Here is a 26335-nt window from a genome sequence, read left to right as displayed (position 1 = left end):
CCATTGCTAGCCCAACGCCCCCCACCGTTAGCCAACACCCCGCACTGGCCCAGGACTCATCACTAGCCCAGGGGTCCGGCTCAGTTGCCCAGCCCCACCCCCCAGTTGCCCAGTGCCCCCCCCATAGGCCCGGCCCCGCCCCCCCCCCGGTAGCCCCGACCCCGCGGTCACTCGCCCGCCCCTCCCCCCCGGGCGGACAAAGGCTCTTTGTGCCTCCGGACCGGCCGGGACAGAGCCTGGCGTGGGGCTGCCACGGACACACGGACACACGGACACACGGACACACTGACCCGCCACCCACGGACACACGGACACACGGACACACGGACACACTGACCCGCCACCCACGGACACACGGACACACGGATACACGGACACACTGACCAATTGACCCATGGACACACGGACACACGGACACACTGACCAGCCACCCACGGACACACGGACACACGGACACACGGACACACTGACCCGCCACCCACGGACACACGGACACACGGACACACGGACACGCTGACCAATTGACCCATGGACACACGGACCCACGGACACACTGACCAGCCACCCACGGACACACGGACACACTGACCAATTGACCCATGGACACACGGATACACGGACACACTGATCAGCCACCCACGGACACACGGACACACTGACCAATTGACCCACGGACACACGGACACACGGACAGACGGACACACTGACCAATTGACCCACGGACACACGGACCCACGGACACACTGACCAGCCACCCACGGACACACGGACACACGGACACCCTTACAGGTGCCGGTGCCCGGGGGACCCAGCCGAGCCCCCCCAGTGTCCCCGTTGGGTCCCCAAGTGACAGCGCCGGTGCCCGCACAACCCCACCGGGACTCTCCGGTGACCCCGCTGGGACCCCCAGGGCAAGTGCCAATGCCTGGACAGCCCCACCGGGACCCCAAGTGCCGGTGCCGGTACCCGGGGGACCCTTCCCGACCCCCCCGGTGCCCCTGCCGGGACCCCCAGCGCCGGTGGCAGTGCCCGGGGGACACCGCCAGGACCCCGGGTGTCGGTGGCCATTTCTGGACATCCCCCAGGGTCCCCCCCGGTGCCCCCACCGGGACCCCCAGCGCCCGTCTCGATGCCCGGACATCCCTTCATTCCCCCCGGTTGCCCCGCCGGGACCCCCATTGGGTGCCGGTGCCGGCGGGCGGGGTCCCCCGGCCCCCCCCCCGCCCCGTGCCCGGTAACGTGACCCGGTGCCGGCCGGCTCCTTTTCCACCCCATTAACCCCCGGCCCGCCCCCGGCGGCTCCTCCCCGCCCCGGGCCCCCCCGGTTCCACGGCGGGGGGGGGGGGGGGGACCCGTCCCGCCGCCGCGGCCCCGCCGAGCCATAAAGCCCATGGGGAGCCGGCCGGGCTGAGCACGGCAGGACCCGCGACCCCCCCAGCAAGGTAAGGGCGGCCGGGGGGGGTCCCTGGGGGTCTCCCGTTCCCTCCCGGGGGGTCCCGAGGGCTGCGGGCACCGGCCGGTGGTGCTGGGATGGCACCGGCACTGCAGAGGGGAGTCCCGTGCCCCCTTGTCCCCCCACCGGTGGCACCGCACCCCCGTTGTCCACATCTCTGTGTTGCCATCACCCCACAACCCTGTGATTCCGTGAGGCCACGTCCGTGTGTCCCCGTGTCCCTGTGTCCATCCATCCCTGTGTCCCCACATCCCCGTGTCCCCAAGTCCCTCACCCCCAAACCCTTGTGTCCCACATTCCCATATCCACATTTCTCTCTATCCCCGTGTCCCCATGTCCTGATGTCCCCACGTCACGTACCACCTGTGTCCCATGTTCCCACATATCCCAGTGTCCCCATATCCCCGTGTCCTGTTCCCCTATCACCATGTCCCCATGTCCCTGTGCCCCATAGCGATGTGTCCCCGTTCCGCTGTGTCCCTCTCCCATGTCCCCAACACCCTGTGCCCCACGTCCCCCATCCCCACATCTCCATGTCTCCATGTCCCATACCCTGAGGTCCTATGTCCGCAAGGCCCCTGTCTCCATATCCCATGTCCCTGTGTCCTCCATCCCCATGTCCCTCATCCCTGTGTCCCCTGTGTCCCACATCCCCATCCCATGTCCCTCATCCCTGTGTCCTCCATCCCCATGTCCCTCATCCCTGTGTCCCACATCCCCATCCCATGTCCCCATGTCACATATCCCCTATGTCGCCAAGGCCCCTGTCCCTTTATCCCCATGTCCCCCCACTCTTTTATCCCCTGTCCCTGTGTCCCCACATCCCCCCTCCCCATGTCCCCGAATCCCTGTGTCCCCCCCATCCCACTGATCCCATTCCCTGTGGATCCTCCCCTCTCCCGGTGCAGGGACCTGGGGGGACAATGGGTGGGGGGAGGGGACACACAGCAACCCCCAGACCCCCTTGGTTGTCCCCCAGGCCTGGCTGGGATGGCCCCTCCCCCAGCTGAACTGGGATGTGGGTTATGCCAGAATTTGGGTTATCCCAGGTGTGGGTTATCCCAGGTGTGGGTTATCCCGGAGTTCGGGTTATCCCAGGTGTGGGTTATCCCAGAATTTGGGTTATCCCAGGTGTGGGTTATCCTGAGTATGGGTTATTCCAAGTGTTCCAGGTGTGGGTTATCCCGGAGTTTGGGTTACCCCAGGTGTGGGTTATCCTGGAGTTTGGGTTATCCCAGGTGTGGGTTATCCCAGAGTTTGGGTTATCCCATGTGTGGATTATCCCAGAGTTTGGGTTACCCCAGGTGTGGGTTATCCTGGAGTTTGGGTTATCCCATGTGTGGGTTATCCCAGAGTTTGGGTTATCCCAGGTGTGGGTTATCCCGGAGTTTGGGTTATCCCAGGTGTGGGTTATCCTGGAGTTTGGGTTATCCCAGGTGTGGGTTATCCCAGAGTTTGGGTTATCCCATGTGTGGATTATCCCAGAGTTTGGGTTATCCCAGGTGTGGGTTATCCCGGAGTTTGGGTTATCCCATGTGTGGATTATCCCAGAATTTGGGTTATCCCAGGTGTGGGTTATCCCAGAGTTTGGGTTATCCCAGGTGTGGGTTATCCCAGAGTTTGGGTTATCCCAGGTGTGGGTTATCCCGGAGTTTGGGTTATCCCAGGTGTGGGTTATCCCGGAATTTGGGTTATCCCAGGTGTGGGTTATCCTGAGTATGGGTTATTCCAACTGTTCCAGGTGTGGGTTATCCCAGAGTTTGGGTTATCCCAGGTGTGGATTATCCTGGAGTTTGGGTTATCCCAGGTGTGGGTTATCCCGGAGTTTGGGTTATCCCAGGTGTGGATTATCCTGGAGTTTGGGTTATCCCAGGTGTGGGTTATCCCGGAGTTTGGGTTATCCCAGGTGTGGGTTATCCTGGAGTTTGGGTTATCCCGGAGTTTGGGTTATCCCGGAGTTTGGGTTATCCCATGTGTGGATTATCCCGGAGTTTGGGTTATCCCAGGTGTGGGTTATCCCGGAGTTTGGGTTATCCCATGTGCGGGTTATTCTGAGTGTCCCAGGTGTGGGATATCCCAGGATGTGGGTTATTCCAAGTGAGGTTTATCCCGGAATGTGGCTCATCCCAGGTGTTTGGGTTATCCTGGAATTTGGGTTATCCCAGCTGTGGGTTACCCCAGGTATGAATTTTCCTGGGTCTGAGTTATCCCAAGCGTGGTTTATCCCAGCTGTGGGTTATCCCTGGCATGAGTTATCCCAGATGTGGATTATCCTGGATGTAGGTTATCCCAGGTGTGGATTATCCTGAATCCAGGTTATCCCATGTATGAGTTATTCCAGATGTGGATTACCCTGGATGTAGGTTATCCCAGGTGTGGATTATCCTGGGATGTGGGTTATTCCAGGTGTGGATTATCCCAGGTGTGGATTATCCTGGGATGTGGGTTATTCCAGGTGTGGATTATCCCAGGGGTGGATTACCCCAGGTATGGGTTATCCAGCTGTAGAATTATCCTGGGTGTGGATTATCATGGATGTGGATTATCCCAGGAGTGGGTTATCCTGGGTTATCAGGCGTGGGATATCCTGGGTGTGAGTTATTGCAGGTGTGGGTTATTCCAGGTGTGGGTTATCTTGGGTGTGAATGATCCCAGGTGTGGGATCTCCCAGGTTTGAGTTATTCCAGGTGTGGGATCTCCCAGGTTTGGGTTATCCTGGGTGTGGGTTATTCCAGGTGTAGAATATCCCAGGTGTGGGTTATTCCAGGTGTGGGTTATCCCAGGTGTGGGTTATTCCAGGTGTAGAATATCCCGGGTGTGGGTTATTCCAGGTGTGGGTTATCCCAGGTGTGGGTTATTCCAGGTGTGGATTATTCTGGGTGTGGAATATCCTGGGTGTGGGTTATCTCAGGTGTGGATTATCCCAGGTATGGGTTATCCCAGGTGTGGGTTATTCCAGTTGTGGGTTATTCCAGGTGTGGGTTATTCCAGGTGTGGGTTATTCCAGTTGTGGGTTATTCCAGGTGTAGAATATCCCGGGTGTGGGTTATCTCAGGTGTGGATTATCCCAGTTGTGGGTTATTCCAGGTGTAGAATATCCCAGATGTGGGTTATTCCAGGTGTGGGTTATCCCAGGTGTGGGTTATCCCAGGTGTGGGTTATTCCAGGTGTGGGTTATCCCAGGTTTGGGTTATTCCCAGGTGTGGGTTATTCCCAGGTGTGGGTTATTCCCAGGTGTGGGTTATTCCAGGTTTGGGTTATTCCAGGTGTGGGTTATTCCAGGTGTGGGTTATCCCAGGTGTGGGTTATCCCAGGTGTGGGTTATCCCAGGTGTAGAATATCCCAAGTGTGGGTTATTCCAGGTGTGCGATATCCCAGGTTTGGGTTATCCTGGATCTGGGTTATCCAGGCATTCTTTATCCTGGATATAATTTTAGGGTCATCCCGGTGACTGTGAGGGGGGTCCCAGGACCCCCATCCTGGGGGGCACCCCCGGGGTCACCATGGGGATGGGGGGCATCCCCCAGGATCCCCAGTGGGGCCATGGTGGGGACAGGGGTCCCCCAGGACACACAGAAGGGCCAGAGGAGGGACCTGGGACCCCCGTGGTGACCATGACAGTGACAGGGGACCCCTGGGACCCCCCATGGTGACCATGACAGTGACAGGGGGTCCCTGTGCCCCCACGGGGGCCATGGCAGTGTCAGGGGACCCCCGTGGTGACAGTGGCATTAACGATGGCGGTCCTGGTGCCCCCCACGCTGGCTCTGCTCATGTAGGTCCCTGTACCTCTGTGGTGACAGTGACAGTAATGAGGAGGGTCCCTGTGCCCCCCTCGGTGGCAGGGGCAGTGACAGTGGGGTCTCTGTGCCACTCTTGGTGGCCCTGGTGGAGTCGGGAGCACCTCAGGGCCCGGTGGTGGTGGCAGTGGGGGTTCCTTTGTCCCTTTCGGTGGCAGTGGGGGTCCCTGTGTCCCTCTTGGCGGCAATGGGGGTCCCTGTGTCCCCCTCGGTGACAGTGACAATAACGATCGGGGTCCCTGTGTCCTCCTCGGTGACAGTGGCAGTAACGATGGGGGTCCCTGTGTCCCTCTCAGTGACAGTGACAATAACGATGGGGGTCCCTGTGTCCCCCTCGGTGACAATGGGGGTCCCCGTGTCCCTCTCAGTGACAGTGGCAGTAACGATGGGGGTCCCTGTGTCCCCCTCGGTGACAGTGGCAGTAACGATGGGGGTCCCTGTGTCCCCCTCGGTGGCAGTGGGGGTCCCCGTGTCCCTCTCAGTGACAGTGGCAGTAACGATGGGGGTCCCTGTGTCCCCCTCGGTGGCCCTGGCGGTGTCGCGGGCCCCCCGGGACCCCCGCGCTGGCGGTGGCGGGCGCGCGGGGCTCTGCATCTTAACGAGGGCTCCGTCAAAGCGCCTTTGTCCCCCCCGCCAGCCCCATTGAAACCTCGGCTCCGGCCGCACAATGGCCCCACTGTCCCCTGTCCCAGTCCCTGTCCCCCCCCCCGCCACGGCCACCCCACCGCCACCCCCCGCGCCAACCACGCCGCACCCACCCCGCGTCCCCCTCCTCAACTGGGGGACCCCGCCGTGGGGTTGGGGGGGCCGGTCCCCCAACCCAGCCCCCCTCTAAATCCCAGTTACCCCAGTACGGAGCAGCCCCCGCGCCCCAGTTCGGGGGCGGGGGGGGCGCGGCTGGCGGGGAGCCCGGGCACGCCTGGCACCGCCGTGGCGTGGGAACGGTGCCCGCGCCGCCGGTGCCAGCGGGACGCAGGGAACGGGGACGCGTCCCTTGGGCCACCCCCCCCCTCCCCACCCCCAAACCCGCTTGGACCCCCCATGTAGGGCCGGGCCTCTGCGGTCACCCCCAAAGTAACCAGAACCCCCCGAGGGGAAACTGAGGCACGGGGGGGGGGGGGGTGTGTCGGGGGGGTTAATGGGTAACCGGTTGTGCCGCGGGCACCGGGAACAAGCTGCGGCTTGTCCCGAGCCGTGTCCGGCCACCGGAGCACGGCCGGGGGCCACGGGGGGCACGCGGCCCCCGAGGGGCCCTCGGAGAGGGTGGCGACCCCAAAAATGAGGCGGGGAAGGGGTGGGGACACCAAAAAAAGGGTGCGGGGAGCAGAAAGGGGAGGGGGGCGTCAGGAGCCAAAAGAAGAGAGGCAGAGCCCCAAAGAGGGGGGTCAGAACCACCCTAGAGGGGGGCAGGGGAGCCTGGGGTGTGCAGAGACCCCCAAAGCAGGGGGTGGGGGGCGTGGTGGCTTTGGGGACACGGTGGCTTTGGGGACACGGTGGCTCTGGGGACATGGAGGGGCCTTTAGGGGGCACAATGACTTCAGGGACATGGGAGGCCCTGGGCAACCCTGGGAGCTTGAGGACACGGTGTGGCTTTGGGGACACCTCGGGGCTCTGGGGACCCCCAGCAGCTCCAGGGACGTGGGGGGCTCTGGGGACACAGTGGCTCCAGGAACGTGGGGGGCTCTGGGGACACAGTGGCTCTTGGGGACACAGTGGCTCTTGGGGACACAGTGGCTCCAGGGACATGGGGGGCTCTGGGGACATGGAGGTCTCTGCAGACATGAGGGGTTCTGGGGACCCCCAGCAGCTCCAGGTGGTGGCTTTGGGGACACCCAATGGCTCTGTGGGGACACCCAATGGCTCTGTGGGGACACTCTGTCCTAACAGCCCATCACGGAAGGAGCAGCTCCGTGTCCTCTCTTTGGGGACACCGGTGTCCCCTCTGTCCTGGCTGTCACCATCCCTTCCAGGACCTTTCTCTGTGAGGGGACACGGCGCAGCCAGGACAGTGGCAGTGCCACCCGTGTCCCCCAGCTTTGGCCGGCACAGGGACACCAGGCTCCAAGGAGACCTCCCGGTGTCCCCGTGTCCCCGGCACGCTGCCCTTCCGCGGCGGAAACGGTGGCGGGGCCAGAGGCTGGCGGGGGCTGAAAGGGCCTTTTTTGGGATGGGGACACGGGGACATGGGGACACCGGGGACACCGGGGAGGCGCCTGGCGCTGCCCCCGGCCATTTGTCCCTGTCACCTCCCATTCATCCCCTTCCTCTTCCTCCCGGACGCCCGGGACACTTCCACGGCCACCGGAGCTGCCAGGGGACAGGGGAGGACATGGGCGGGGGGGACACGGAGGGGACACGGAGGGATTTGGGAATGGGGGTGGAGCACGTGGAGGGATGGAGGGACAGAGGGATGGACAGAGGGATGGACAGAGGGATGAGAGGATGGACAGAGGGATGGACAGAGGGATGAGAGGATGGACAGAGGGATGGACACAGGGAGATGGGGGTGGACAGAGGGAAATGAAGATGGACGGAGGGATGAGGGGATGGACAGAGGGATGGACAGAGGGATATGGGGAGGGACAGAGGGATGAGGGGATGGACAGAGGGATGAGGGGATGGACAGAGGGATGGACAGAGGGATGGACAGAGGGATGAGGGGATGGACAGAGGGATAGGGGGAGGGACAGAGGGATGGACAGAGGGATAAGGGGATGGACAGAGGGATGAGGGGATGGACAGAGGGATGGACAGAGGGATGAGGGGATGGACAGAGGGATAGGGGGAGGGACAGAGGGATGGACAGAGGGATAAGGGGATGGACAGAGGGATGAGGGGATGGACAGAGGGATGGACAGAGGGATGGACAGAGGGATAAGGGGATGGACAGAGGGATGAGGGGATGGACAGAGGGATGGACAGAGGGATGGACAGAGGGATGAGGGGATGGACAGAGGGATAGGGGGAGGGACAGAGGGATGGACAGAGGGATAAGGGGATGGACAGAGGGATGAGGGGATGGACAGAGGGATGGACAGAGGGATGGACAGAGGGATAAGGGGATGGACAGAGGGATGAGGGGATGGACAGAGGGATGGACAGAGGGATGGACAGAGGGATGGACAGAGGGATGAGGGGATGGACAGAGGGATGGACAGAGGGATGGACAGAGGGATGGACAGAGGGATGGACAGAGGGATGGACAGAGGGATGAGGGGATGGACAGAGGGATGGACAGAGGGATGAGGGGATGGACAGAGGGATGGACAGAGGGATGGACAGAGGGATGAGGGGATGGACAGAGGGATGAGGGGATGGACAGAGGGATGGACAGAGGGATGGACAGAGGGATGAGGGGATGGACAGAGGGATGAGGGGATGGACAGTTACGGGGATGATCCCCAGTTCCCTCTCCAAGGTGAAATGAGTCCGTCCAGCCTCAGCCCACACCAGGGAGGGAGGGGGTGTCCCTCACCTGTTCCCATGTCCCTCACCTGTCCCTCTCCTGTCCCTCACCTGTTCCCATGTCCCTCTCCTGTCCCTCACCTGTTCCCATGTCCCTCACCTGTCCCCATGTCCCTTTGATGACCCCCTCCACCTGTCCCTCACCTGTCCCTCACCTGTCCCCTCACGTGTCCCCGTGTCCCCGCAGATGACGTCCTCCACCAAGGTGTACTACAGCCAGACCACGCAGACCGACAGCCGCCCGCTGATGGGGCCGGGGCTGCGGCGGCGCCGGGTGCTGACCAAGGACGGCCGCAGCAACGTGCGCATGGAGCACATCTCGGACAAGCGCTTCCTGTACCTCAAGGACCTGTGGACCACCTTCATCGACCTCCAGTGGCGCTACAAGCTCCTGCTCTTCTCCGCCACCTTCGCCGGCACCTGGTTTGCCTTCGGCGTGGTCTGGTACCTGGTGGCCGCGGCACACGGCGACCTGCTGGAGTTCGAGCCGCCCGCCAACCACACGCCGTGCGTGATGCAGGTGCACACGCTGACCGGCGCCTTCCTCTTCTCCCTCGAGTCCCAGACCACCATCGGCTACGGCTTCCGCTACATCAGCGAGGAGTGTCCGCTGGCCATCGTGCTGCTCATCACCCAGCTGGTGCTCACCACCATCCTGGAGATCTTCATCACCGGCACCTTCCTGGCCAAGATCGCGCGGCCCAAGAAGCGCGCCGAGACCATCAAGTTCAGCCAGAACGCGGTGGTGGCGCAGCACGACGGCAAGACCTGCCTGATGATCCGCGTGGCCAACATGAGGAAGAGCCTCCTGATCGGCTGCCAGGTCACCGGGAAGCTGCTGCAGACCCACCTCACCAAGGAGGGCGAGAGCGTCCGGCTCAACCAGCTCAACGTGGACTTCCAGGTGGACACGTCCTCGGACAGCCCCTTCCTCATCCTGCCGCTGACCTTCTACCACGTGGTGGACGAGGCCAGCCCGCTGCGGGACGTGTCCCTGCGCTCGGGGGGACGGCGACTTCGAGCTCGTGGTCATCCTGAGCGGCACCGTGGAGTCGACGAGCGCCACGTGCCAGGTGCGCACGTCCTACCTGCCCGAGGAGATCCTGTGGGGCTACGAGTTCACGCCGGCCATCTCGCTGTCGGCCAGCGGCAAGTACGTGGCCGACTTCAGCCTCTTCGACCGCGTGGTGAAGGTGGCCGCGCCCTGCTGTCACCACGAGGCCGTCCGGTTCGGGGACCCCGAGAAGGTGAAGTTGGAGGAGTCGCTGAGGGAGGCGGAGCGGGAGGGGGAGGGGGCCCCGCTCAGCGTCCGCATCAGCAATGTCTGAGGGGGGACACAGAGGTGACATCGGCACCGGTGGCACCGGAGCAAGGGGTGGCAGCGGGCCCTGGGTGGCACCAGAGCAAGGGGGTGGTGGCAGGTGCTGGAGGTGTCGCCGTGTCTGGAGGTATCACCAGATTCGAGGGGACGCCAACATCTGGAGGTGTCACCAGCCCTGGAGGTGCCACCAGCTTCAGAACGTCACCAGCCCTGGAGGTGACACCAGCCCCAAAGGGACACCAACAACTGGAGGTGCCACCAGCCCTGGAGGTGTCACCAGCCCCAAAGGGACACCAACAATTGGAGGTGTCACCAGCCGTGGAGGTGCCACCAGCCCCAAAGGGACACCGACAATTGGAGGTGCCACCAGCCCTGGAGGTGTCACCGGCCCCAAAGGGACACCGACAATTGGAGGTGCCACCAGCCCTGGAGGTGTCATCGAGTCTGGAGGTGTCACCAATGCCTGTTACCAGCCTCAGAGTGTCACCAGCCCTAGAGGTGCCACCAGCTTCAGAATGTCACCAGCATCTGGAGGTGTCACCAGCACCTGGAGGTACCACCACCCTCAGAGTGTCACCAAGTCTGGAAGTGTCGCTAAGTTTGGAGTTTTCACCAGTTTTAATGGGCCACCAATGTCTGGAGGTGCCATTAGCCCCAAAGTGTCACCAATGCGTGGAGGTGCCACCAGCCCCAGAACTGTCACCAGCTCCGGGAGGTGTCACCAGCCTCAGAGTGTCAACAAGACTGGAGTGTCACCAACACCTGGAGGTAGCACCATGTGTGGAGGCATCACCAAGTCTGGAGGTTCCACCAACCCCAGGGGACACCAACGCCTGAAGGTGTCACCAACTCCTGGAAGTGTCACCAACATCTGGAGGTGGCACCAAGTCTGGAGGTTCCACCACCAGCCCCAAGAGCAAACCAATGTCTGGAGGTGTCACCAGCCCCGAAGTGTCACCACATCCGGAGGTGTCACCAAGTCTGGAGGTGTCACCAGCCCTGGAGATGCCACCACCCCCAAGGGGATATAAGTGTCTAAAGAAGCCACAGTCCCCAAATGTCACTGGTGCTGAGATGTCACCAGCCCTGGTGGTGTCACCAGTCCTTGGAGGTGTCACCAACATCTGGAGGTGACACCAGCCCCAAAGTGCCACCAGTGCCTGCAGGTGCCACAAATCCTCCAGTCCCCCGGGGTGTCGCCAGTTCCAAGGTACCACAAGCCCCTGGAGGTGCCACCAACGCCCGCAGGTGACACCAACCCTGAGGAGACACAGTCCTAAAGTGTCACCAATGCCCAGAAGAGCCACCAGCCAAGATTCCACCAGTGCCTGGAGTTGCCACCAATGCCTGGAAATGTCACTGACCCCTGGAAGTGCCACCATCTGCAGGTGTCACCAACACATGGAGGTGCCACCAACCCCAAAGTGCCAGCAATGCCTGGAAGTGCCACCAGTACCTGGAAGTGACACCAGCCCCGATGTGCCACCAACCCCTGGAGATGCCACCAAGTCCTGGAGATGACACCAGCCTCAAAGTGCCACCAATGCCTGAAAGCATCACCAATCCCTGGAGGTGCCACCAGTCCCAAAGTGCCACCAACATCTGGAGGTGCCACCAACACCTGGAAGTGCCACGAGCCCCAGAATGGCCCCAGTCCCTGGAGGTGCCACCAGTCCCTGGTGGCCCAAAGTGCCACCGTCCCCTGGAGGCAACATCAGCCCTGAAGTGCCACCAATGTCTAGAATTGCCACCAACCCCTCTGGAGGTGCCACCACCCCAAAAGTGTCACCAACCCCTGGAGATGTCACCAATCCCCAGGGGGCTGCTGCTCCCCCCTTCCCTCCCAGGGGAAACTGAGGCAGGAGACCCCCCCCCCCCAACCCCCCCCCTCAAGCGCTGGACCCCCTTCCCACCCCACCCCACTCCGGGCAGTGTCGGGGGGTCCCCCCGGGGTGTCACCGATAATCGGCCACCGTGTCCCCTCCCCCCCGGGCCGGGGTCCCCCCCCCCCGCCCGTCGCTGCTGCTTAACGTAGACCCCGCAATTAACGCGGCCCCCCGTGCCGGGGCAATTAGTGCCACTAATTAAAGGTGTCGGTAATGAGGAAGGAGCGGGACCCCCCCCACGGGACCCCCCAAAGCTGCCCCTCCCCCCCTCCCAGCGGGGGGGCTCGGTTTGGGGGCGGGGGGGGAGGGGCAGGAGTTCAATAAAGGTGACGTCGATGGTGGGGGGTGTCCCCGATGTCCCCGCAGTGTCCCCAATGTCCCCGCAGTGTTCCCAATGTCCCCGCAGTGTCCCCAATGTCCCCTCAGCCCCCAGGGACCCCCCCCCAGTGTCCCCAGAGGGTTCCAAATGTCCCCCCCCCCCAAGGGTCTCCCAATGTCACCAAGGTCCCCTCCCAGCGTCTCTCAGGGTCTCCTTCAGCCCCCAGGGTCCCCTCAATGTCCCCAGGGACCCCCACAATGTCCTCCCAATGTCCCCAGGGTCCCCTCAATGTCCCCAGAGACCCCCCAGTGTCCCCAGGGACACCACAATGTCCCCAGGGACCCTCCAGTGTCCCCAGGGACACCACAATGTCCCCAGAGACCCCCCAGTGTCCCCAGGGTCCCCCCAATGTCCCCAGAGACCCCCCCAGTGTCCTCAGGGACACCACAACGTCCCCAAAATGCCTTCTCATTGTCCCCAGGGATCCACCAATGTCCCTTCAATGTCCCCAGAGACTCCCCAGGGTCCCTTCAATGTCCCCAGGGACCCCCCCCAGTGTCCTCCCAATGTCCCCAGTGACTCCCTAATGTCCTCAGAGATCCCCCCAGTGTCCCCAGGGAGCTCCCAGTGTCCCCTCAATGTCCCCAGGGATCCACCAATGTCCCCTCAATGTCCCCAGAGACCTCCCAGGGTCCCCCCAGTGACCCCACAATGTCCTCCCAGTGTCCCCAGGGTCCCCTCAATGTCCCCAGAGACCCCCCCAGGGTCCCCTCAATGTCCCCAGAGACCCCCCAATGTCCCCAGGGACCCCCCAGTGTCCCCTCAATGTCCCCGGAGACCTCCCAGGGTCCCTTCAATGTCCCCAGGGACCCCCCCCAGTGTCCTCCCAATGTCCCCAGTGACTCCCTAATGTCCTCAGAGATCCCCCCAGTGTCCCCAGGGAGCTCCCAGTGTCCCCTCAATGTCCCCAGAGACCTCCCAGGGTCCCCCCAGTGACCCCACAATGTCCTCCCAGTGTCCCCAGGGTCCCCTCAATGTCCCCAGAGACCCCCCAGGGTCCCCCCCAATGTCCCCAGAGACCCCCCCAGGGATCCACCAATGTCCCTTCAATGTCCCCAGGGACCCCCCCAGGGTCCCCCCCAATGTCCCCAGTGTCCCCCCCCAGTGTCACCAGGCCGGGTAAAGGACACAGGTTTATTTCCAGTACCCTTCCCCACCCTCCCAGTACAGGGGGGCCACTGGGACCAGTGGGACACGAGTCCCCACCTGGTGGCACCAGCCCTGCCCCCTTCCAGAGCCCCCGGGGACAAAGAGGGGACAAAGAGGGGACAAGGAGGGGACAAGGAGGGGACAAGGGGGGACAAAAGGGGACAAGGAGGGGACAAGGAAGGGGGGACAAGGTTGGGGGGACAAAGGGGACAGGGAGGACGAAGGGGGGACAAAAAGGGGGACAAGGAAGGGGTGACAACAATGGAGGACAAGGGAGGACGATGGGGGACAAAGGAAGGGGACAATAGGGGGGACAAGAGGTGACAAAGGGGGGCACAAAGAGGGGACAGAAGCAGGAGGTGAAGGAAGTGGGGACACGGGGACCCCCCAAGTCCCAGAGGCAGCGGTGGCAGCGAAGGCACCGGGTGAGGCTTTACAAAAACCACAGCGAAAATCCCGCCGGAATTCCGGGAATCGGGAAAAAGAGTCCGGGGGGCGCAGGGAGCGCCACGTCACACCAGGAACGAGGAGGTCTGCTTGAACTCACCCTGTGGGGACACGGGGACAGCATGGGGACATGGGGACAGGGATGGGGACATGGGGACAGGGATGGGGACATGGGGACAGCATGGGGACACGGGATAGGGACACGGGGACAGCATGGGGACATGGGGACAGCATGGGGACATGGGGACAGGGATGGGGACAGGGGGACAGCATGGGGACACGGGATAGGGATGGGGACAGCATGGGGACACGGGATAGGGACACGGGGACAGACATGGGGACACGGGGACAGGGATGGGGACATGGGGACAGCATGGGGACATGGGGACAGACATGGGGACACGGGGACAGCATGGGGACATGGGGACAGGGATGGGGACAGGGGGACAGCCATGGGGACACGGGGACAGCATGGGGACACGGGATAGGGACACGGGGACAGCATGGGGACATGGGGACAGCCATGGGGACACGGGATAGGGACAGGGGGACAGCCATGGGGACAGCCATGGGGACACGGGGACAGCCATGGGGATAGCCATGGGGACATGGGGACAGCCATGGGGACATGGGGACAGCCATGGGGACAGCCATGGGGACATGGGGACAGCCATGGGGACACAGGATAGGGACAGGAGGACAGCCATGGGGACATGGGGACAGCCATGGGGACACGGGGACAGCCATGGGGACACAGGGACAGCCATGGGGACAGCCATGGGGACAGGGGACAGCCAGGGGGACACGGGGACAGCATGGGGACACGGGATAGGGACAGGAGGACAGCCATGGGGACACGGGGACAGCCATGGGGACAGCCATGGGGACATGGGGACAGCATGGGGACACGGGGACAGCCATGGGGACAGCCATGGGGACATGGGGACAGCCATGGGGACAGCCATGGGGACACAGGGACAGCCATGGGACATGGGGACAGCCATGGGGACAGGGGGACAGCCATGGGGACATGGGGACAGCCATGGGAGCACCAGTGGGGACAGGGAAACCCATGAGCCTCCTCCCTTCCCCCACCATCCCCAGGGACACTGGGGACATTAACAGGGACACAGGGACACCAGTGGAGACATCAATGGGGACATCAGTGGGGACATCAGTGGGGACATCAGTGGGGACATCAGTGGGGACACCATCACCCCCCATCCCCATCCCCACCCCCTCCTGCCAAGGGACACTGGGGTGTCCCCACTGTGACCCTCCTGGGCGGTGGCAGGTCCTGGTGTCCCCGTGGTGTCCCCGTGCTGTCCCCAGGGTGTCCCCAGGGTGTCCCCAGGGTGTCCCCAGGGTGTCCCCATGTCCTCACCTCGCTGCGCCGCGAGGGCTGGCTGTAAATCACCTTCTTCCCGCCGGCACTGCGGGAAAATCGGGATTGGGACGTGCCACCCCCTCTGTGTCCCCTCTGTCCCCACCACGGGACACCCCAAGGGACCAGGGGGACACCCGGGTGGCACCAAGGGGACACCAGGGGGGTGGGACCGCCCAGGATGAGGAGGTGGCTCTGGTGTCACTCACTCTGCTTTTTCTGGAAAAAAGGGAAAAAAAAATAAATCAGGGATCAGGGGAGGGGACCCGGGGGGAGGGGACACGGGGGGGGAGGGGACACGGGGGGGGGAGGGGACACGGGGGGGAGGGGACACGGGGGGGACATGATCAGGACACGGGGACATTCATGGGGACACATCCAGGGACACGGGGCCGTTCCCAAACCATCCCAAACTATCCCAGACCATTCCCAGGACCATGGGGCCATTCCCATTCCATTCCCAGTCCATCCCAGTCCATTCCCAGTCCATCCCAGTCCATTCCCAGTCCATTCCCAGTCCATCCCATTCCATTCCCAGTCCATTCCCAGTCCATCCCAGTCCATCCCAGTCCATCCCAGTCCATTCCCAGTCCATCCCATTCCATTCCCAGTCCATTCCCAGTCCATTCCCAGTCCATCCCAGTCCATCCCAGTCCATCCCAGTCCATTCCCAGTCCATTCCCAGTCCATCCCATTCCATTCCCAGTCCATCCCAGTCCATTCCCAGTCCATCCCATTCCATTCCCAGTCCATTCCCAGTCCATCCCATTCCATTCCCATTCCATTCCCAGTCCATTCCCAGTCCATCCCATTCCATTCCCAGTCCATCCCAGTCCATCCCAAACCACCCCAGACCATCCCAGTCCATTCCCAGTCCATTCCCAAACCATCCCAAACCATCCCAGGCCATTCCGGGGCCATGGAGCCACTCCCATTCCATTCCCATTCCATCCCAGTCCATCCCAGTCCATCCCAAACCACCCCAGTCCATCCCAGTCCATCCCAGTCCATTCCCAGTCCCTCCCAGTCTATCCCAGTCCATTCCCAGTCCCTCCCAGTCTATCCCAGTCCATTCCCAGTCCGTCCCAGTCCGTTCCCGGTCACTCACTGCCGAAGTAGCCGCGCCTGTGGGCGAACCAGATCCCGAAGCCGGCGAGCGCCAGGACCAGGAGCAGCAGCACCACGGCGGCCACGATCCCACCCACGTTCACCTCACCTGCGGGAAAACGGGATCGGGAGGGATCCCACGGGATCGGGAGGGAAAACGGGATCGGGAGGGATCCCACGGGACCGGGAGGGATCCCACGGGATCGGGAGAGAAAACGGGATCGGGAGGGATCCCATGGGATCAAGGAAGACCCCACGGGATCGGGAGGGATCGGGAGGGATCCCACAGGATTGGGAGGGATCCGAAGGGATTGAGAGGGATCCCACGGGATTGGGAGGGAAAACGGGATCAGGAGGGACCCCACGGGATCAGGAGGGACCCCACGGGATCAGGAGGGACCCCATGGGATCGGGAGGGACCCCATGGGAGCGGGAGGGAACCCACGGGATCGGGAGGGACCCCACAGGATCAGGAGGGACCCCACGGGATCGGGAGGGACCCCATGGGATCGGGAGGGATCCCACAGGATCAGGAGAGACCCCACGGGATCAGGAGGGATCCCAGCACAGACAGGGGAGATTTTGGGGTGCTCAGCTCCAAATAAGGCCGGGATTGGGGATGGATCCCAGCAGGGAGGGGGATCCCAGAGGGAATTTTGGGGTTTCCAGCTACAAATGGAGCAGGGATTGGGGTCAGATCCAATTGGAGAGGGGCTGGATCCCAGCAGGGAGCGGATCCCAGCGGGAATTCTGGGGTTCCTGACTCCAAGTGGGGCTGGGACTGGGGTCGGATCCACCTGGAGAGTGGCAGGGAGCGGATCCCAGCGGGAATTCCAGGATTCCCACCCCTGGCTGGGCTGGGATCCAGCCTGGCTCCCATTCCCTGTGGGATCCGCTGCGGTTCCTCCCTCATCCCCACACTCCCGCTATGCCGGGGCTCATTAACATAATTAATGAGGTGATAACGAGGGTGGGGCTGCTCCAAAGCCCAGAGGGGCCTGGAAAAGGGCCGGGAATGGGATCGGGGATGGGATCGGGGATGAGAATGGGATCGGGGATGGGATCGGGGATGGGATCGGGGATGGGATCGGGGATAGGATCGGGAATGGGATCGGGGATGGGATCGGGATTGGGATCGGGGATGGGATTGGGATCAGGAATGGGATCGGGGATGGGATTGGGATCAGGAATGGGATTGGGATCAGAAATGGGATCGGGGATGGGATTGGGATCAGGAATGGGAATGGGATTGGGGATGGGATCAGGGATGGGATCAGGGATGGGATTGGGGATGGGATCAGGGATGGGATCGGGAATGGGATTGGGATCGGGAATGGGATCAGGAATGGGATCGGGAATGGGATCAGGAATGGGATCAGGGATGGGATCAGGGATGGGATCAGGGATGGGATCAGGAATGGGATCAGAAATGGGATCGGGGATGGGATTGGGATCAGGAATGGGAATGGGATCGGGGATGGGATCAGGATTGGGATCAGGAATGGGATGGGGATCGCTCCTTACTGGCTTCCATGCGGAACACGTCGGATTTCTGGGGGGTCCCCACGTTGTTGGAGGCCTCGCAGTGATAATCGCCCGTGTCCCAGCCCCCCACCGGCTCAAAAACCTGGAACGGGGCAGGGATCAGGGAAAAGGGGGAAAACGGGAGAGAAAGTGGGGGAAATGGAGAGGAAACAGGAAAAGGGACAGGAAAAGGGGGGAAGGGAGAGGAAAATAGGGAAAAAGGACAGGAAAACATGGGAAAAGGGAGAAAAGGAGAGAAAACAGTAAAAAAGGAAAAATAAAAATATAATCAAAAATATAAATTTAATAAAATATAATAAAAAATTAAAAATAGGGAAAAGGGGCAGGAAAACATGGGAAAAGGGACAGGAAAAGGGGGGAAGGGAGAGGAAAACAGGGAAAAGGAACAGGAAAAAGGGAAATTGAGAGGAAAACAGGAAAAGGGACAGAAAAAGGGGAAAAGGGAGAGGAAAAAGGAGAAAAGGAGAGAAAACTGGGAAAAGGGGCAGGAAAAGGGAAATTGAGAGGAAAACAGGGAAAAGGGACAGGAAAAGGGAGAAAAGGAGAGAAAACAGGGAAAGGGGGAAGGAAAAGGGACAAAAGGAGAGAAAACTGGGAAAAGGGACAGGAAAACAGTGGAAAAAGGACAGAAAAAGAGAGGAGAGAAAACTGGGAAAAGGGGCAGGAAAAGGGAGAGAAAAAGAGAGAAAAGGAGAGAAAACTGGGAAAAGGGACAGGAAAACAGGGAAAAGGAGAGAAAACAGGGAAAAGGGAGAGGAAAACAGGGAAAAGGGGCAGGAAAACAGGGAAAAGGGAGAGGAAAAGAGAGAAAAGGAGAGAAAACAGGGAAAAGGAGAGAAAACAGGGAAAAGGGAGAGGAAACCAGGGAAAAGGAGAGAAACCAGGGAAAAGGAGAGAAACCAGGGAAAAGGGAGAGGAAAACAGGGAAAAGGGAGAGGAAAACAGGGAAAAGGGACAGGGCAAAGGGAGAGGAAACCAGGGCAAAGGGAGAGGAAAAGGGAGAGGAAAACAGGGAAAAGGGAGAGGAAACCAGGGCAAAGGGAGAGGAAACCAGGGCAAAGGGGCAGGAAAAGGGAGAGGAAAACTGGGAAAAGGGGCAGGAAAGCAGGGCAAAGGGGCAGGAAAAGGGCAAAGGGAGAGGAAACCAGGGCAAAGGGGCAGGAAAAGGGGCAGGAAACCAGGGCAAAGGGGCAGGAAACCAGGGCAAAGGGAGAGGAAACCAGGGCAAAGGGGCAGGAAAAGGGCAGGAGCACCCCCGGCACTGACCAGCTCCCCGGTGCGCGGGTCCAGGCTGTAGGAGGAGTTGCGGAAGGCGGGGCTGGATTTGGGGTCCGCGGGCAGCTCGGTGCCGTCCTTGTACCAGCGGAAGGTGGGAGGGGGCGAGCCCTGAGCCTCGGAGCAGCGCAGCACGGCCCGGGAACCAACCGTGGCTGAGCTGGGAACGTGAGCAAGCGGCTTCCCGGGGGGCACTGCGGACAGACGTGGGGACAGACGTGGGGACAGGGACATGGGGACAGGGACAGACATGGGGACAGGGACAGGGACAGATATGGGGACAGACATGGGGACAGACGTGGGGACAGGGACATCGGGACAGGGACAGACACAGGGACAGCCATGGGGACAGACGTGGGGACAGGGACGGGGACAGGGACAGACATGGGGACAGACGTGGGGACAGGGACAGACATGGGGACAGGGACAGACATGGGGACAGGGGTGGGGACAGGGACAGGGACAGCCATGGGGACAGGGATAGGGATGGAGTCATGGATGGGGACAGACGTGGGGACAGGGGTGGGGACAGGGACAGACATGGGGACAGCCATGGGGACAGCCATGGGGACAGGGACAGGGACAGGGATGGGGACGGGGACAGGGACAGACGTGGGGACAGACGTGGGGACAGGGACAGACATGGGGACAGACGTGGGGACAGGGACAGGGATGGGGACAGGGACAGGGATGGAGTCATGGATGGGGACAGACGTGGGGACAGGGGTGGGGACAGGGATGGAGACAGGGATGGGGACAGACACGGGGACAGGGGTGGGGACAGGGACGGGGGACGGGGACAGGGACGGGGACAGGGACAGCACTGCCTGGAGCCACCCTGGGGACAGGGACAGGACCTCCTGGAGCCACCCCCAGGACAAGGATGGGGACGGGGACAGGGACAGTGACAGTAACCAAGGGACAGGGACAGGGACAGCAGTGCCCAGAGCCACCCAGCCAGGGGACAGGGACAGGGATGGGGACAGGGATGGGGACAGGGGGTGGCCTCACCTTGGACGATGAGGTTGACCTCGGACTTGGTGATGTGGCTGCCATCCCCCACCACCTCGCAGATGTACTTCCCGCTGTCCTCCCGCGTCACCGACTGGAACCGGATCGACGTGCGGGAGAACTGCACCCGGTCCCGGTACGAATCTGGGGGACACCGGGCTGGGACCTGGCACCGACACCCCACAGGGACCCCCACAGGGACCCCCACAGACCCACAGGGACACCAGGGACCCCCACAGACCCACAGGGACCCCCACAGGGACCCCCACAGGGACCCCCACAGACCCACAGGGACCCCAGAGGGACCCCCACAGACCCACCAGGGACCCCCACAGACCCACAGGGACTCCCACAGGGACCCCAGAGGGACCCTCACAGACCCACAGGGACCCCCACAGGGACCCCCAGAGGGACCCCCACAGACCCACAGGGACCCCCAGAGGGACCCCCACAGACCCACAGGGACCCCAGAGGGACCCCTACAGACCCACAGGGACCCCCACAGACCCACAGGGACCCCCACAGGGACCCCCACACACCCACAGGGACACCCCAGTATGGCTCTGGGGGACACCAGGCTGGGACCTGGCACCAACACCCCACAGGGACCCCCACATGGACCCCCACAGACCCACAGGGACCCCAGAGGGACCCCCAGAGGGACCCCCACAGACCCACCAGGGACCCCCACAGGGACCCCAGAGGGACCCCCAGAGGGACCCCCACAGACCCACAGGGACCCCCACAGGGACACCCCACACCCCCATAGGGACAGCCCAGGGACCCCCACAGCCCCACAGGGACACCCCACAGGGACCCCCACAGGGACACCCCACAGGGACACCCCAGGGACCCCCACAGCCCCACAGGGACACCCCAGGGACACCCCACAGCCCCACAGGGACACCTCAGTGTCCCCCCAGTACAGCTCTGCAGGACACAAAGCTGGGCCCCACAGTGACACCTCCATGGCCCCACAGGGACCCCCCAATGTCCCCACAGGCTCAGGGCCCCCCGATATCCCCTCAGTGGTGTCCCCCCGGTGTCCCCTGATGTCCCCCCGGTGTCCCCGGTACCTGTGAGCTTCCCCTCGTAGAAGATGAGCACCAGGGAAGAGCCCTTCTGGAACTTCCACTCGATCCGGGGGTTGCTCCCGCTGGAGCGGAACGCGGCGCAGGGAATGTCCACGGCTGCAGGGAACAGAACCGGGATCAGCCAGAACAGAACCGGGATCAGCCAGAACCGGGGTCAGCCAGAACCGGGATCAGCCAGAACAGAACCGGGATCAGCCAGAACCGGGATCAGCCCAGAACCGGGATCAGCCAGAACCGGGGTCAGCCCAGAACCGGGATCAGCCAGAACAGAACCGGGATCAGCCAGAACAGAACCGGGATCAGCCAGAACCGGGATCAGCCCAGAACCGGGATCAGCCCAGAACCGGGATCAGCCAGAACAGAACCGGGATCAGCCCAGAACCGGGATCAGCCAGAACCGGGATCAGCCCAGAACTGGGATCAGCCCAGAACCGGGATCAGCCAGAACCGGGATCAGCCCAGAACCGGGATCAGCCCAGAACCGGGATCAGCCCAGAACTGGGATCAGCCCAGAACCGGGATCAGCCAGAACCGGGATCAGCCCAGAACCGGGATCAGCCCAGAACCGGGATCAGCCAGAACAGAACCGGGATCAGCCCAGAGCCAGGATCAGCCAGAACCGGGATCAGCCCAGAACCGGGATCATCCCAGAACTGGGATCAGCCAGAACCGGGATCAGCCCAGAACCGGGATCAGCCAGAACCGGGATCATCCCAGAGCCACGATCAGCCCAGAACTGGGATCAGCCAGAACCGGGATCAGCCAGAACTGGGATTGACCCAGAACTGGGATCAGCCAGAGCTGGGGTCAGCCCAGAACCGGGATCACCCCAAACCAGGATCACCCCAAAGTGGGACCACCCCAAACTGGGACCACCCAAAGCAGGCTGACCCCAAACCAATCCCAATCCCAAACTGGGACCACCCCAAAACCAGAATCACCCCAAACTGGGACCACCCCAAAATCAGAATCACCCCAAACTGGGATCACCCCAAACTGGGACCACCCCAAAACCAGAATCACCCCAAACTGGGATCACCCCAAACTGGGACCACCCAAACCGGGATGACCCCAAACCTCCCCCCTGGCTCGGGGGTGTCCCCTGGGGTGACGGGGCCGGTGACACCGTGGGGACCTTGGGGACACTCACGTTTGTGCTCCGGCACTTCCTTGTCCTCCGATGTCACCTGGGCCGTGCCCAGCGCGGCTGCCGAGGGAAATCGGGGCTGAGGCACCGGGAGGTCACCGAGAGCCCCGGGCACGGTCACCGGGCACGGCCCGGGAGCCGGAAAATCCCGTCCGGGCACCTCCGGCCCTGCCCAGTTTCTGCCCAGTTTCGCAGGAAAGCGGCCGGGAATGGCGCAATTCCCCCAGCTCGGCGTGGGGACACCCCCGTGTCACCCCCGTGTCACCCCCGTGTCACCCCCGTGTCCTCCCGTGTCCTCCCGTGTCCCCCCCGTGTCACATCCCTGCAGCCGGGACATCCCCGGTGCCGCTTTGGCGCTGTTGACTCATTCCAAGCGGGAATGTCACCGGGAATGTCACCGGGAATGCCACCGGGTGATGTCACCTCGGCTCGGCCGCCACCCTCCTGCACCACCTTTGCACCCCGAGCCGCTGCCAAGTGAAACCCGGGAGGGAAAATGGGGATTTGGGGGGGAAAAACCGGGATTTAGGGGGAAAAACCGGGATTTGTGGGGGAAAAACCGGGATTTGTGGGGGAAAAACAGGGATTTAGGGGGAAAAAACCGGGATTTGTGGGGGAAAAACAGGGATTTGTGGGGGAAAAACCGGGATTTAGGGGGAAAAAACCGGGATTTGTGGGGGAAAAACCGGGATTTAGGGGGAAAACTGGGATTTGTGGGGGAAAAACCGGGATTTAGGGGGAAAACTGGGATTTGTGGGGGAAAAACCGGGATTTAGGGGGAAAAAACCGGGATTTGTGGGGGAAAAACCGGGATTTAGGGGGAAAACTGGGATTTTGGGGGACTAATCGGAATTTGGGGGAGAAAACCCGGGATTTGGGGTGCAGAAATAGGAATTTGGAGTGCGAAAATTGGGATTTAGTGGAGGAAAATCGGGTTTTGGGGGAAAAAGGGTGGAAAAATAGGGATTTGGGGTGTGGGAATGGCGTGGAAACCCGGCCTAGAGTGGATCGGGGGAGCGGGGATGGAATTTTGGGGGTGTTTGGATGGATTTGGGGAATTAACAAAGGATGGGAATATCCCGTGGGATGGGGACAGCGGGAGGGAGTCGGGGCCTGCCAGGACCGGGTCTAAATCTGCCTGGATCGGGTTAATCCCGACCCGATTTGGGTCCAAATCAACCGGGATCGGGTTAATCCCGACCTGTTCCGGGTCCAAATAAACCGGGATCGGGTTAATCCCGACCTGTTCCGGGTCCAAATAAACCGGGATCGGGTTAATCCCGACCGGTTTCGGGTCCAAATAAACCGGGATCGGGTTAATCCCGACCCGATTTGGGTCCAAATCAACCGGGATCGGGTTAATCCCGACCGGTTTTGGGTCCAAATCAACCGGGATCGGGTTAATCCCGACCTGGTTTAGATGGAATCATTTGGGATCGGGTTAATCCCGACTCAGGCCGGGTCCAGCCCGGCCGGGATCGGGTTAATCCCGGGATTGTTGAACACAATGGAGGGACAGGAAAGGCACCCCCGCCACTCCCGGGGCCGGTCCCGGTGCCTCCGGTCCGGATGCGCCGCCGGAACCCCCCGAATTCCCGGGATTTGGGGGGCCCGGAGGGTTCGGGACCGGCTCATCCCGGTGCTCCCCGGGAATTCAGGGGGTTCCGGGGGATCCCCGGTCCCGGTATCGGCACCTCCCACCCCGGTACGAACGGGGAACGGTCCCGGGGCGGAAACACCGAGACCCCCCCGGTACCGGCTGGGGGGGACCGGGGGGTCCCCATCGCCTCTCGGTACCGGGACCGGCCCGGGTGCCCCCCCAAACCCTCCCCGGTACCAACACGGTCCGTGAGGACCCCCCTGGACCGGCACCGGGACCGGCACCGGGACCGATCCAAGGGACCCCCCCCCCTGCCCGAACCCCCCTCCGGTGACCCCGGCCCGGTCCTGCCCCCCCCCCCCCCCACCCCGGGCCGATCCCGCTCGTTCCCAGACCCCTCCCCCGGTACCGACCCCGGTCCCCACGTGCTCCCCGGTACCGGCCCCGGTCCCCACGTGCTCCCCGGTACCGACCCCAGCCCTCGCCGGTACCCACCGACCCCCAGCGGAGCCCCCATTTTCTTCCCCCCTCCTTTCTGGAGCCCCCTCCCCATCTCCCGCTCCCCCCGGTTCCTCCGAGCCCCCTCCCCAATTCCCCCCCGGTTTCCCCATCGCCCCCTCCCCAATTCCCGCCTCCCTCGGTTCCCCGAGCCCCCTCCCCAATTCCCGCTCCCCTCCGGTTCCTCCGAGCCCCCTCCCCAATTCCCAGCCCCGGTTCCGCCATCGCCCCCTCCCCAACTCCCCCCAGGACCCCTCCCCAATTCCCGGCGCCCTCCGGTTCCCATCGCCCCCTCCCCAATTCCCCCCCGGTTCCCATCGCCCCCTCCCCAGCTCACCGAGCCCCCCCAGCAGCAGCAGCAGCAGCCCCAGGCCGCTCCCGGGGTGCGGGTCCCGGTAGCCCCGGTGGCCCCGGTGGTCCCGGGGGTCCCGGCCCCGCTCCGCTCCCGCCATGGCGCCGCCGCCCCGCGCCAGGTGCGCCCGCCCCGCCCCCACCGGCCCCGCCCTCACCGGCCCCGCCCCGCCCTCACCGGCCCCGCCCCGCCCTCACCGGCCCCGCCCTCACCGGCCCCGCCCCGCCCCCACCGGCCCCGCCCTCACCGGCCCCGCCCCGCCCCCACCGGCCCCGCCCCGCCCTCACCGGCCCCGCCCCGCCCCCACCGGCCCCGCCCCCGCCGCACCCACCGGGCGGGCCGGCCACGCCTTCCCCGCCAGGTGCCGCGAGGCCCCGCCCCCTCCGCGCTGTTATTGGTTGTCCTGACTGTCAGTTTAAAGCGCTGCTCGCTGATTGGCCGGGAAGGTCCCGCCTCTGTGGTTTGATTGGCTGAGAGGACGGGCGTGGGAAGGGCGGGGAGCGGCGGCCAATGGGAGAGCGCGCTGCAACTTCTGGCCAATGGGAGCGCGCGGGGGGCGGGGCCTGGAGTTGCCATGGCAACAGTGCCCCGGCCGGGGCTCCCAGTTCGGACCAGTGACCACCAGTGACCCCCCAGTGACCATCAGTGACCCCCCCAGTGACCACCAGTGACCACCAGTGACCACCAGTGACCACCAGTAACCCCCCAGTACAGACCAGTGACCCCCCAGTGACCACCAGTGACCCCCCAGTGACCACCAGTAACCCCCCAGTGACCACCAGTGACCCCCAGTACAGACCAGTGACCACCAGTGACCACCAGTGACCCCCAGTGACCACCAGTGACCCCCCAGTGACCACCAGTGACCACCAGTGACCCCCCAGTTCGGACCAGTGACCCCCAGTGTCCCCCAGTCACCACCAGTGACCCCCAGTGACCCCCCAGTTCGGACCAGTGACCACCAGTGACCACCAGTGACCTCCCAGTGACCCCCCAGTGACCACCAGTGACCACCAGTGACCCCCCAGTGACCACCAGTGACCCCCCCAGTGACCACCAGTGACCCCCAGTGTCCCCCCAGTGACCCCCAGTGACCCCCCAGTACAGACCAGTGACCACCAGTGTCCCCCAGTGACCACCAGTGACCCCCCAGTACAGACCAGTGACCACCAGTGACCACCAGTGACCACCCCAGTGACCCCCCAGTTCAGACCAGTGACCACCAGTGACCCCCCAGTGACCACCAGTGACCCCCCAGTGACCCCCAGTGTCCCCCAGTGACCCCCCAGTGACCCCCCAGTAACCCCCCAGTGACCACCAGTGACCACCAGTGACCCCCCAGTGACCCCCCAGTGACCACCAGTGTCCCCCAGTCACCACCAGTGACCCCCAGTGACCCCCCAGTTCGGACCAGTGACCACC

General features: G+C 63.0%; 2 protein-coding genes across 3 annotated transcripts; one reads left to right on the top strand and one right to left on the bottom strand.

Moving 5' to 3' along the window:
- The first annotated feature begins 1320 nt into the window (after positions 1 to 1320).
- Positions 1321 to 10197, top strand: KCNJ10 (potassium inwardly rectifying channel subfamily J member 10). The gene is given in 3 exon segments (XM_058860408.1): positions 1321 to 1442; positions 8906 to 9721; positions 9723 to 10197. Coding segments are annotated over 2 exon segments (1140 nt in total). The 5' UTR covers positions 1321 to 1442; the 3' UTR covers positions 10047 to 10197.
- Positions 10198 to 13431: 3234 nt separating this feature from the next.
- Positions 13432 to 25060, bottom strand: F11R (F11 receptor). Of its 2 annotated transcripts, XM_058860430.1 has the most exons (9): positions 24899 to 25060; positions 22467 to 22523; positions 21299 to 21412; positions 20223 to 20366; positions 19203 to 19405; positions 17916 to 18018; positions 16389 to 16500; positions 15285 to 15333; positions 13432 to 14001 (listed from the first exon to the last, which is right to left on the bottom strand). In XM_058860430.1, the coding sequence occupies exons 1-9, from the start codon at positions 25011 to 25013 to the stop codon at positions 13966 to 13968; spliced, it is 933 nt and encodes a 310-aa protein (XP_058716413.1). In that variant the 5' UTR covers positions 25014 to 25060; the 3' UTR covers positions 13432 to 13965. The 2 variants fall into 2 exon arrangements, with proteins under 2 accessions (XP_058716413.1, XP_058716412.1); XM_058860429.1 differs by lacking the exons at positions 13432 to 14001; positions 15285 to 15333 and adding an exon at positions 15475 to 15503 and having other exon boundaries at positions 16393 to 16500.
- Between the last annotated feature and the right edge of the window lie 1275 nt (positions 25061 to 26335).

This window comes from Poecile atricapillus, chromosome 33 (genome assembly GCF_030490865.1).
Source record: "Poecile atricapillus isolate bPoeAtr1 chromosome 33, bPoeAtr1.hap1, whole genome shotgun sequence".
Taxonomy (NCBI): domain Eukaryota; kingdom Metazoa; phylum Chordata; class Aves; order Passeriformes; family Paridae; genus Poecile; species Poecile atricapillus.
The sequence above is the reverse complement of the archived record's forward strand: the minus strand, read 5'-3'. Positions and strand labels throughout refer to the sequence as shown.

Coding starts and splice junctions, on each gene's coding strand:
- F11R (XM_058860430.1), bottom strand. CDS start 25,013: ATGGCGGGAGCGGAGCGGGGCCGGGACCCCCGGGACCACCGGGGCCAC. Junction 21,413..22,466: donor GGAAGTGCCGGAGCACAAAC/GTGAGTGTCCCC, acceptor TGTTCCCTGCAG/CCGTGGACATTCCCTGCGCC. Junction 15,334..16,388: donor CGCGGCTACTTCGGCAGTGA/GTGACCGGGAAC, acceptor ATTTTCCCGCAG/TGCCGGCGGGAAGAAGGTGA.